The following is a 12,658-nucleotide window of genomic DNA, read 5'->3' on the forward strand; positions in this document are numbered from 1 at the left end:
GTGTGTGTGTGTGTGTGTGTGTGTGTGTGTGTGTGTGCGCGCGCGCGCGCTCATGGCCACATCTGGTCCCAGTGTGCGCGGCTCCCACGCGTGCTAGCGTGGTGTCATTTACGCGAGGTGGAGATTATGCAGAGCCAGAGGAAGGAATTAAAAAGCACAACACTGATTTATGCCAAGCCTCCAGCGTGTGGCAACACGGATCAGCACCTGGGGGCCAGAGCAGCTGAGAGAGAGCGAGGAAAAGAAGGACAGAAGGTGCGAAAAAGAAAATGAGTCAACACAGCGTTAGAGTTGTGAAAGAGGGAAATTTGGAGTGAAATACGAGTGGTCAGATGGACTCAAATTTAAACGAACAGGTGCAATTTATGTAGTAAAGAGGATGAAAAAAATTACACGCAATCATAAGTCATTACTGTTAACATCTTAGGAAAAAAAAAGGTACTGGGACATAAAAGCATCTCAATACATTCAAATATGCACTCGCTCCAACTCTTTCGTCCATGTGTTAACATATACTGTGTGTATCAGAGTACCCAACATCGACATACCCAACACCGACCCAACACAGCATCATGAAATCATACTATCTACCACCATCACCATCTCCACCTACAACTCAATCAAACCATATTATTACATTAAATGCAAACTTGTTTCTGATTTCTGATGCCTTGGGCACACTAATACAGACACATCTGAAGATGCAACTGTGTGTTAACACCAAAAACATCTCTGTCCACATTGTAACACAGACAGTCTTTAAATACTGAGCATGTGCTGATAGACCCGTTCTGTGGTAACCAGACTGAGCACACATGTTTACACTGTGCATATCTACAGTACGTTCATTTATACAAAGATGCCCAAAACAGATAACTACAGTATCATAAATTCCTATTTCAGATGTGTTTTCAGTGTGGACAGAAAGCAAGAATGGGGGGAAAAAAATGTGTGGTTGCCGAGTGCTGAAGCCTCTAAGGACGCTTTCACAACTACCTTGTTTGGTGCAGAACAATTAAATGTGTAAAACACTCCACCTGTGCTCGATTGCCCACTGAACAACTGCACCAAGTCCAAGCGAACCGTGGTTCTGTAAGTTACTGGTGAGAACAGTTTGGAAATCGGCACGAAAACGACACCAAAGGAACGAAGCGTTTCTATCATAACACAGAATATTGCTTTTTCGACTCTAATAAAAATGAAGTCATTTTAATAAACGGACTGTGGAAGCTGTCTCTACTCAATTCACACCTCCTTCCTGATTTTCAACAGTACAAGCTCAGAGAATAATGCAGATGACTGTGTGTTTATACGAGAGATGGCTCCTGTGCGATAGCCAGGACCTCTATCAGGCTGATACAGCAAAAAATGGTGGATTGATATCATAGGAAAAAGAATGAATGCAATCCATTCCTGTAACAAGTGGAAAAATTTGGAAAATGCATTAGAAAAGATTTTTTTTTTTAACTGTAAATGTTTACATACTAAGAGACTTGATTGTATTTTTGTTAGTATTCATTTTTTATTATATTTCTGCATTATACTTTATTGTATTTGCAATATAATTGATTTGTGGGTGAAAGCTGTGGTTTTGTGCAAGTCGTGTTTTAGCTCTGTATTGCTTCCTGTATTTTTTTAAGCTCTTACAGTTTAAAAAAAAATCATTTTGAAGCTTATTAATTTTTAAAGAAAAAATACTGAATGGGTATCAATATTTCCTGATACAAGGTTTCACTACAGTATCAGTATCGTAAAGTGGTATTGTGCCATCTCTAGTTAATACTGAAAGAACAAAATGTATTTATTTCTTGAGCACATGTAGGTCTGGCCACACACTAGGCTTAAATACATTTTAAGGTATATTTCTCTTAGGTATATCTCAATGAACAACAGAAACGGCTCTAAAACACTTTTCCCTTTCTTCTTTCTATTAGTCAGTTTTGTATATGTGTGTACAGCAACCTTGACTGACAGAAAGGCGCTGTATTAATGGAACTCATTATTACATTCTTATTAAAATAGCTCCATGAACACAGCCCTATTCATTATATTGGCACATTATTAGTCACTATAGCACTCTATCTTTCTGCTGTTATTTGGTGTTAAATAAAAAAGATAAAATGTCTGGTACGAATTGTAGCAAAAGAACTAGGTGTGAAAACTTCAATAACTGTTAGATTAAAAAAAAAAAAAAAAAAAAAACTCCATGGAATTATTTCTTTCTGCCATTTTATCTAGCAAGCATCCAACAAGCAGCCATCTAGCAAGCAGAAATGTACTTTATTGAAAAAATATATAGGTTTCTAATTTTTATTAGAAACTTTCAATTAGTTCCAAATGCAGAGTTTGGTGGAAGAGACAATCTAAACCATCTAAACCTTTTAAGGGGACGTGGACTGAGAACGACCCTGATGAGGTCGACCCTGGAAACAGGAAAGTGGAAATCTAATTTACAGAGCTCTGTTCTTATAATAGTCTTATAGTAACTGTTTCTGATAGTGATTTTGGCGTAGTCCCGCTCTGGAGGTGTTTGTAATGGTTCAGGCCAGTGACTCATTCCTCTACAGCCCCTGTGTTTCCTCTCTGCTCTGTCCAGATGCGACAGAAGTGGCAGGAAAAGCCCTGAGGCTGGCAGCTGACTCGCGCTAATGGCTTTAACGGCTTTCTGAAGTCTTGGTGAGTAGCATGGCAGCGTGATGAGCTCATGAGCGTCACAAAGTGCTCTCGCTGTCTGTGTCAACATACGAGAAATGCGTTGTCTGGATCCACATGGTGTTGTGGTTGTAAAGAAGAGCTGAAGTACTCCGGGCATGAGGGACTGGTCTGAAAATCATTTGCACTTGGAGATTTGAGGGGCACATGCATTCACACAGTAGGCGTGTATGTGTGTGTGTGTGTGTGTGTGTGTGTGTGTGTGTGTGTGTGTGTGAGTGTGAGTGTGTGAGAGAGAGAGAGCCTTACTTCTCACCTGTCATCAATTTGTGGCGGAAAGCAAAGTAAGGGTGTAGACGAGAGGAATCTGTAAGACATTCTCAAACTGTAAAATCAATTCAGGGGTCAATTAACAGCACATGTGCAGCGTGTTCTCGGCCGTCGGGGGCTCAGCACGTGCAGGACTACACAAGGCTAGTGTACACGAGGATAACTGCAGAACTGATTAACATCATGGACTACGTAGGTGTAGCTTCATGGGTCCTCATGTCAGATGTGCCTGATAGCACGTTGGCCTACGTGGTTTTTTCGGTTTTTACTGTCTACAGATGTTCTCTACATACAAAAAAAGTGTGTCTGGGTACATATAGGGACAGAGTACTGCATATACAGGTCTCAGACACCGCTTGCACAAACAGTGAGTAAGCCAGTGTTTGACTCTGGCAGACATCTCACAACTCTTCCCAACTTATAAAAAAAAAAAGCACCAAGTTTCAACATAGAGACTGATTTTCACATCTCAGTATTAATCAGTGCCAAATGTGTTATAGTTACAGTAATGACACTCACAAAGAGAGTACCGTAAGAGTAGATTCACTCTGCAAATGTACAAATTAGCACAAAAATCATGATTATTAACATTAGTATCATTACTGCTAACAACAGGAAACTGAATACATTTATCAATGAGACTTTAGTTGGGGTTTCCTCTACAGATTATTGAATCAAGCAAGCAAGCCGTCCATGACGACGTGGCAAATATCCACCATGTCGTCTGAGGAATATTATTATATGGTTTGTTAAGCCATTATGTTATATTTTTCCTAAATTTCTAGAGATTAGGTCTTATGTACAAACAATCATGCTATAGGTGTTGGTGCAAAAAAATAAATAAATAAATAAATAAATAACGCATGAACTACTTGAATGAGTTTTTTGAGTAATATTGAGTTTGGCTTACATATGTATGGAAGTATTTTCCAGACAAATTTAAAAAGCAGTTGCAAGTTGCATTTGCAGTTTGGTTTTCTATTTGTGCACACATAAACTGTGACATAATTCAAACGCAAATTGCGTATTACGGTTTGCATTTTCGTTTACGTGAACGTACAATGTCTGCCAAATTTCAAATGGAAAAGCAAAGTCCATTTGCATTTGCATTTCCCATGTCTTACGAGTTACGACCCTGTCATATCGACATAGCTTTTACCCCGATTGCTGTTTCACTTCCTCGGCGTCTCGCACGGAGCCTGCCAGAATTCAAACGCTTTTCCGATAGCTTGCACAAAAACCTGTCAGTCAGTGTTGGGGGGTGGGAGTATACCATGGGGCGTGTTTTTATTTGGAAGTGACGTCAGTCACAGTCGACGGCCAAGAAGGAAAAGGTGCAGACGATTGTGCTGAGCAGTGTGGGGGAAAGAGCATCTTTAATTTCGGGTAACAAAACAAAATGAGCGACAGTCACAAATGAAGTAGCATTTGGATACATTTTAATAACAAAGGCAGAATGTAAAATTTGTAAGGTAAAAATATCACATCTAGCAGGGTCTACTGACAACCTTCACAATTACATCCCAATTTGCACACTGTAATTTATTTTGTATTTGTTATATGGCACACCGTGTTCCGTTTTGAGGGTGATTTGTTTGGAATGGTTTGTGTTTTGGATCGTTCAATATAAATAAAACGTTCAATACGCATGTGCAATAGTGCTTTTACATTATTTAAGGTTTTTATACCAAACAATGTAAAATTATAAAATTCTGCAAATTATAAGGTTTAGTATAATTACATTGAATAAGTATATATATATATATATATATATATATATATATATATATATATATATATATGGTACACACATACCAATCATAGGTCAAAACATTGCTAAATTTGGCTGAATTATAAAAGCCAGAAGTGGTACTAAACTTTTTTTTTAATTCAAGAAACATCAAAATTACACACTTTCATTCAGTTGCAAATATTAAACATTATACAGTTAAATGAGCCGGCTCTTATTGCTGAGCTGAGCCGAACGATCCGGATCAGATGCAATTTGCAATTGCTTTTTAAATCTGTCTGGAAAATACCTCCATACACATCTTTTAGTATCTTTAACGCTTCTTCTCACTGTATGTAGAGGAGTTGTGTTTATGCATTAGCATGTTCAGGCACATGGACTCGTACACTTGTGAACATTCATTCGCCTTCAGCAAGCGCTTTATCCTGGTCAGAGAGGATATCCCAGGAACGCTGGGCGCGAGGTGGGAATACACCCTGGATGAGATGCTAGTCTGCCAGGGGTTACCATACACACACACACTAAATTGCAATTGCATTCTTTTGGGGGATTCTTCTGCTGCAGCATCTCTCCTAAAGCAGAGGAATTACAGTGGCCAAGACTGAATTATTTACAAGCTTCAAGCACAGGTGGTAACTAAGCCCTGTCCCAGTCTATAATACCCCTTTTTACTCCAGACAACGTTGCATTACAACATAGAATTTGTACATCTTACAGGCAATATTAGTCCCTGCAGTAACACCATCAAAAAGAGGTGATGGGTAGTTCAAGTTAGTGTGAAGGACAGAGTTAATCACTGTAGTTTTTCTGATTACTTCATTCACATAAAATCTATTTCAGTCACGTTTTGAGTGAAATTGTGTTGTTGATATTGATACTGAAGCCCTATTCAGAATGGACTAGTTTTACATGGGGAGGTGGGGTAATGTTTATTACCTACCACTGTATCTCTAGGATTTTAGTCATATCCGAATCTATCATGTCAGTCATTTTTTTATGGCTTGCGCTTTTCCAACATCTGGGAGGATTATGCTGTATTTTACCTTCTATTAAATGACCAGTAGAAATAACCCCAGGCAGTATATAGCATATCCTGTCCAAACTGACATGTTGGTAAAGATTCTGTTATATCCTGTGGGGAGAAGCACTTTTCAGCACTTTTCTTCAGTATAAAGACACAGGAAGTGCTCGCTCTGTTTTTAGTCTCCTGCTGAAAGCAAACTGAAACCTAGTACTGTCTAAGTTTAAAATGCAGAACAATAAAATATAGATGGCATTTAAAAGGTCAGAGAAACGACAAATCCAGGGGTTTTAGGTAAATTATTGGCTTCCTAGCACAGGTAAAGTTTACACGATCTGGTCATGTGACCTACTACTGATCAAGCACTTGGACTGCCACATTCCCTATAACAAGTGCTTCATGAAGACACTCATATCTCGTATGATTTATGCAGAGATTGGTTATCCCGTGCAACTCAATCATAATTAGGCTACTACAGACGTTCTCTGGTAACATCATTTAACAGAAATATGTCCAGAAATATTATTCCGTTCGGTTTAATTTAACCCCGTTATATTTGACTTATAACAAATAACTAAATTACCATTGTGGGTTTTTTCCGAAAAAAGCCAAGATCCAAGATTCAGTTTGATCCATGAAATATTTTTGGTCAGAAGAACACATGCTGTTCTTTCTTCAGCAATGCATTTTATAAAATACAACAATACAAAATGCAGCAAAAAGATATTTTGTGCATACGGTGTGATGGGGAGTAACGGCTCTCTGGTCACTTAATCCAACGCTCAGACCAAACAGCAGTGCAGGAAACTATGTGACTTATTAATAACTGATGACAAAGCAATAAAGGCTGGCTTTTTCTCTTGGCGAGTAGTCAAGCTCATCAAATGGCACGTGGTTTTATCATGTAGTGCACCAAGGAATCTATTAATACAGGAGATCTGATAATCAGATTATCTTAATTCATGACTAAGCTGGATCACACAGCGTACCTTCGTTTATTAAGCACATGTAACATTCACTGGACTATGAACACAGTCTCCAAGGCAAAAAATAGTGTCCATTCTGTGGGTTTCCATTCCAAAACCTCTAAGCAGAAGAGCTTTCCCAAAACACAAGAAAGAGCTTTGTAAATCAAATATTCACATGTTCATTAGATGAGTAGGCCTTCCTTTTAGAAAAGTCCAAATCACCAGCTCTCCTTCAAACCCACAGACGGAACGCTTGCTCAAAGAAAAGAGAAAACAAAGAAAAGAGAGAAGAAAAGGAAAGAAAGACTTTAGAGTGGGCCAGGGAGGGAGAGAGGGAGGGATAGTGGAAAAGTGGGCCCCGATGAGGCCCGCTTAACAGGCTGCTCTTGTGAAGGGCCAGCAGCCGAGGAGGCCTCTTGTTTTTATTAGCCGTCCCACACAAACACAGGGTCAGAGTCCTGTGAGGCCCGAGTTTTGTTCTGCACCCCCACCTCAAACTACGGCTCCTGCAAAAACCGCTGATCCGCTTTGACTGCTTATCGGTGTTACTGGTACTGTAGGTGGTATAATTCTCACCACACTCATCAGTGGACCTTTTAGCATGGTTGAAAAGCAACAGGCTACACTCTCCCCTGCTGGTGAAAGCAGCATAGAAATCTTCATGCTGCCAACCTGCACTCAGCTGGAGAATTTAATACAGCATGCAGTACGACAATGCGACATCAGTCGGGCCAAAGGAAGTGGGCATGTTCGCATTTTACCCCGAATAATGTCCAAAAAATAATACAGAGCCGACTGTGTTGTCTAACATGCATTAAAAAAATACTTCTCACGTTAATGTTATTTTCTTTTTCCAGCCTAATGAGCCTGTGTGCTAAACTTTAAGACATTTTCGTGTCTGTGCTTGTTTACCTGACAGTGGATTTGCAACATGGCACAAATAAAGCTCTAATATTTTGTAATACTGCAATAGTGGCCTTGGCTGAATTATTATTACTATTTAATGATTTTTTACAAGCTATTTATTTTACTGTTAAAAAAAAATCCAATATTTCCAATGTTTTGCATAGCAAAGCAGATAATGATACATGATGTTACACAGTGCTGACACTGGAGACTCCTTCCAAAAAAAAATCTAAATAAACATCTCCTCACAGAAACATTCGCCATATCAACAATTACACCCAATTTTATTCTGTTTATGTGGCGCATTCACTATATACGTCCTTGCGTAAGCTGTTACTACGGAATAACGTTTTAGAACGAACGCACTACTATAAACAGGAAGAACTGTCAGAGCTGTGTGGTTATAGAAAATGAATCAACACTTTCTGGTGTGATGAGGCTGACCAGAAAGGAGAGACACTGTTATCAACCTGAAGCTGATTTCAAAGCAATTATAATTTTTTATTTATTAATATAAGACAGGTCATACTTTTTAAGCATTTATAGTTACACATAATGTTGTGGAACGTCCACAAGACAAGTTAGTTCCTGTTCTCACTTACGTTATAGCAGCTATAGACAGTCGTTCCCTCACTAGCCTCTCTTTTCTCCAGTGACGGTAACCTTAAAGGAACAGCTTTACCTCTGACGCTAGAGACTCCTTCTAAAATTTACCAAAATATAAGTGTCTCTTTTTCGAATGTTTTACCAGAGCAACGATTAGACACTTTCCTTTGTTAAATAACATGATTTTATTCAGTTTATTATTAGGCTTAGATATGGAACGTCCCCATACCACCAAGTCACTGTGAATGAGGTGTTACTGTAGAAATGATAGGAATGTGTGATGAGAACATGAGGAAAAACAAACACTGAAAACACTACTGGGACGTACTTGCGCATGATGGCCTTCCTGATGACAAGCCCTTCCTCCAGGTCCGCTTCGTTAGCCATGAAGAGGAGCCGCTTCCCCGTGCCATCCACTCCCACAAAGTCCCGCTGCTCTCCTGATGCAACACAACAACATACACTCGGTCAGTACACACGATGTAGTGTTATGGTTTTTTTCCAGACACGGTGCCAGCACTGCTTTGAGAGTAGAATATAATCACACATGCACAACGCCAATCCTTCAGCATCTACAGCACACACAGTGCGTACAACTGTGAAGGTTGATATGATCATAGACAAAATAAATGTGCAAAACGTCAGACAGATGTTTTTACTGCTTTTAGCTATTTATTGTGTTGTCCTGTGGGTATTCAAGTTGTTTTTTTTTTTTTTTTTTTTTTTTTAATATATGAAGTGTAGATCGGTTCATCAGCGCAGATTTAGTTCAATCTGCCAATAAAACAGTTTTTGCTTCAGACAGCAAATTCTAAATATTTAATATTGCTACTTTTTTGAACAATGATAATCACACCTTTCAAGGAGGGCAAAAAAAAAGAATTTTAGTGTATAAAGCTGTGGTCATGTCAATGAAATTATGCCACTCCAAACCCCGGACATCAACAGTTCTTTTTCTATAGACAAGCTGCCTTTGGGTGTTGAAACTAAACTGATTTAGTCAGCCATTAACCTGCTGTTTTGCAGTGGAACATTTGGAATGATTTGGGATTAGACACTGGCATGGCTTGGGAAAATACTCAGAAGCAATATTTTTTGGTTCTTTCCTCTGCCAAGTGACGTGTACTGTACTCAGGTGGTTACTCTTCTTGCCAGGGTACCATTCTTCCTGAACCATGAACAAGACCTTTCATAGTCAAACACAAGATTCCATAAATCATCCTGATAACGTCTCTGGGAACATCACAGTTCTACCATAGAATTTAATGTTTCAGATCTATTTACCCATCAGAATTTGTCACTGATATTTAACTTGATTAATTTTTTTTTTAAAACCCATACTGGCTAATTATGAAGTCATTCATGCGGTGGATTCAATGTGGTGAGCTATTTTCAGATTAGCAACCTACTAGTCTGATAGCTTTTGTACACTTTTCTATTCAAGTCAATTTTCATTCAATTCAGTTTTGGCAACTTTACAGAAATATGGATGCAGAACTTTTTGGGCCACAGCCTTCAGAATGTTGAAGGTTGTGATCTGACTGGCTCCCTGCACTTCAGTATATACACATACTTTTCAATATATACAGTTTTCTGCCGGAACACTGAACATTATAACACAATGAGTGTTCTGGAGAAAGATATCGACACTGGACTAAAAAAAAGTATCCAGAATCCAGAGAATCCAGTCGGTGCACGTATTAAACAATTTTGTGTTAAACACTGAGTGATCAAGCATGTTTGCTGACAGACTACAGGAAAAGGCATCTGCTTCTTAATGATTTCTTTCTGTGAAAGATGGCAGTTCTTGGCTGTGTTTATTGAAAAAATAATTGTAAAAGTCTGGACTGAGAAACTTTCATCCAACCGGGGACCAACAGAGGATGTTGTTGGGACACTGATTTTTGTATTATTATTTTTTTTTATTCATCAGTTATCAAAATGAAAATCCAAAAATCCAAATGATTGGTAGTCTTCTACAAACCCCCAAAATATTTGTGATTGCATTAACAAACACCTAATTCAAATAAGGCTTTAAGGAGAAAAGAAGACACGATGGACTGGAAAACTGATTATTATAAAGTAATATTTTGAATTAAAGCAGCACTTCCCAAATGACAAAACTAGCTCCATTTAGGCTGTACAGCATGGCATGAGTAACAGTACCTGCTTTCTTCTTTCCTTTCTGCCCGGGGACAGTCTCTGTGAATTCATGCACTTTGCTCATGAGCATGGAAAGCGTGGCATTGTGGGCTCGGAAAAGATCCACCACCTCATGCAGCGCCACGTCCGTAATCAGGTCACAGCTCACCACCAGGATGTCCGTCTGAAAGCAAACAGCAGCATCGTGTGTGTGTGTTACAGGACTGTAATTTTAGCTGTGGCAGGGTAAAAAGGAGTCGGGATTAAATGCAACTTGAAATATAATGCGTGGTAATATACGAGGTACTTTTAGATGAAATAGAAATGTAAGATATTCAACACCAGGAAATAGGGGGCTTTAAGTTTGTCTTTTGAAGGTATTTTGGTCTTCTAGGTCAATAAATGTGTGATACTGCTATAAAGAATATTTCCTTTCTGATCTGCTAAGGCTGAAGGGGCTAAATATTAAGTTAAGGCACTAATGTCTGCTGTGTATTGTAAACAGAGATCAGATTCCTGATTTACTACTAGACTGAACTTCAGGCTTGAGTCTCTGCTTGCATAGTTGTCGGTTTTCCTTCCCGCCAGCACATTAGATCCAGCAGAGTGTCTAATTATCGAGCCCATCATGTGTCAGCAACAGGAAAAACTTCACACTGTGACAGTGCGTCCACAAGCCTGGGGTAGAGAACCCATATACTATAAAATATATTGGCTTGGTTGATGGAAACCTTCACAGACCAACTGGTACTATCCAGATCTACAAGACCAATCACTTCTACTCACTACGACTAGAGGTACTAGAGTTGGATGTCTCCATAACGATCAGGGTTCTGAACAGAAAACATTCAGATTTGTTCTAAGGGTTGGGAATAATTGTGCTTTCCTGGTCCATCGCTACAATGACTTCCATTTTATATGGACAAGAGCTGTGTCTTCAATGGTTTACTTGGTGTAGGCCTAATTTTAGTGCAGCTATTGTGTAGTGTATTAAAAATATCGGCATGATATATGAGAACTGTTGGACACAGAGGAAAGAGCATAGTGTTTTGGTTTTTTTTTTGAATGGATAACAATACAGCAACAATGTAGATCAGAGTAATCTGTCATTTCCATTTAGTGTATAATGTTTTCAGACACTACTATGCTACAAAAGTCAGGTACTACTTACACAAGTATATAGTACACAGGATGCAGTGCAGTCAAGGACTTCAAGACTTCCATTTCATATAGTATACATTAAGAGCAAAGTGAAGCTCCCCGAGCCTGCTGAGCAGCTTAGTGTACACGTACGTGTCCTTCCACGCCAGTTCTGACGCTTCATAAAGACTCCTCGCTGTATGAAAAGCCCCCCTGTATTTCTCTTGACGACAGTCACAACAAAAGCCGGGGTTTATAACATTACGGCGCAGATGACGTGGGAGCTGCAGTGAAGGAGCGGGGGGTCGAGCTGCCTCCATAAACACTTTGCTCTGGCCTAGCCTTCATCTGTGCGTGCATATTTGTATATGTGTGTGAGCGAGCGCAGGCGCAGAGGGGAACCCGGCGATAAATCGTGCTCGCCTTTTGCCATTGTTTCTGTTTAAGTTGTCTGGTTCCCATCTGGTCTGCCCATCTCGAGCCTGTGGATAAATAAACTGGGGAGCGTGAGTGGCGAAAAAAGGGCCTGTAAGAGAGCGCCTGGCTCTGTGAGAGCTGCATGCCTCATTGGGGAGGCCCTGCCGTGACGCTCCAGCTCCGGTTCTCTCCCTCCTCTCTTTCCCTCTCCCTCTGGGCAAACGGCCGACCTGAGGACACATGCTCAACAGATAAAGATGGACAGAAGCCTGACTATTTGGAGTAGGCTAGAATCTGCTACTGAACAGCTACAGCACTGCAGCAGCAGGGTTTACGCAGAAGCTCTCAGTGATACTTATGTGTTTCGTGTGAGTCTTCCACATGTCCAGGTTATTGCCACGCAGAACATTAAAAGCAGCAAAACCAATAAAGAAGCTGAGTGTGAAGAGGGGCTCATTTTTACAACTTCATTCATAATTCTTGAATAATAAACAACTGAAGATGATCTTGAGTAATAAGAACTTGAATCCTTGAATATTAAGATAAATCAGAAACAGGAAAAATAAAAACCCAAGCCACTTGAAAGAGGGGAAAAAAAGAGAGGCCGGTGAGGGAATGATTGTTTATAACAGCTATAACGTAAGTGATAACAGCAACCCCAGACGTTCTACAACATTAAATGCAACTATAAACAGATAAAAAAAATGTGATGAATAAAAAAAAAAA

General features: G+C 39.5%; 1 protein-coding gene across 1 annotated transcript in view; it reads right to left on the reverse strand.

The window, feature by feature from the left end:
• Positions 1–12,658, reverse strand: part of eif2b3 (eukaryotic translation initiation factor 2B, subunit 3 gamma) — a 44,199-nt gene that overhangs the window by 13,426 nt on the left and 18,115 nt on the right. Inside the window, 2 exon segments of the mRNA XM_034304115.2 lie at positions 8,562–8,673; positions 10,400–10,559. Coding sequence (XP_034160006.1) covers positions 8,562–8,673; positions 10,400–10,559 — 272 coding nt within the window.

This window comes from Pangasianodon hypophthalmus, chromosome 4, assembly GCF_027358585.1.
Source record: "Pangasianodon hypophthalmus isolate fPanHyp1 chromosome 4, fPanHyp1.pri, whole genome shotgun sequence".
Taxonomy (NCBI): domain Eukaryota; kingdom Metazoa; phylum Chordata; class Actinopteri; order Siluriformes; family Pangasiidae; genus Pangasianodon; species Pangasianodon hypophthalmus.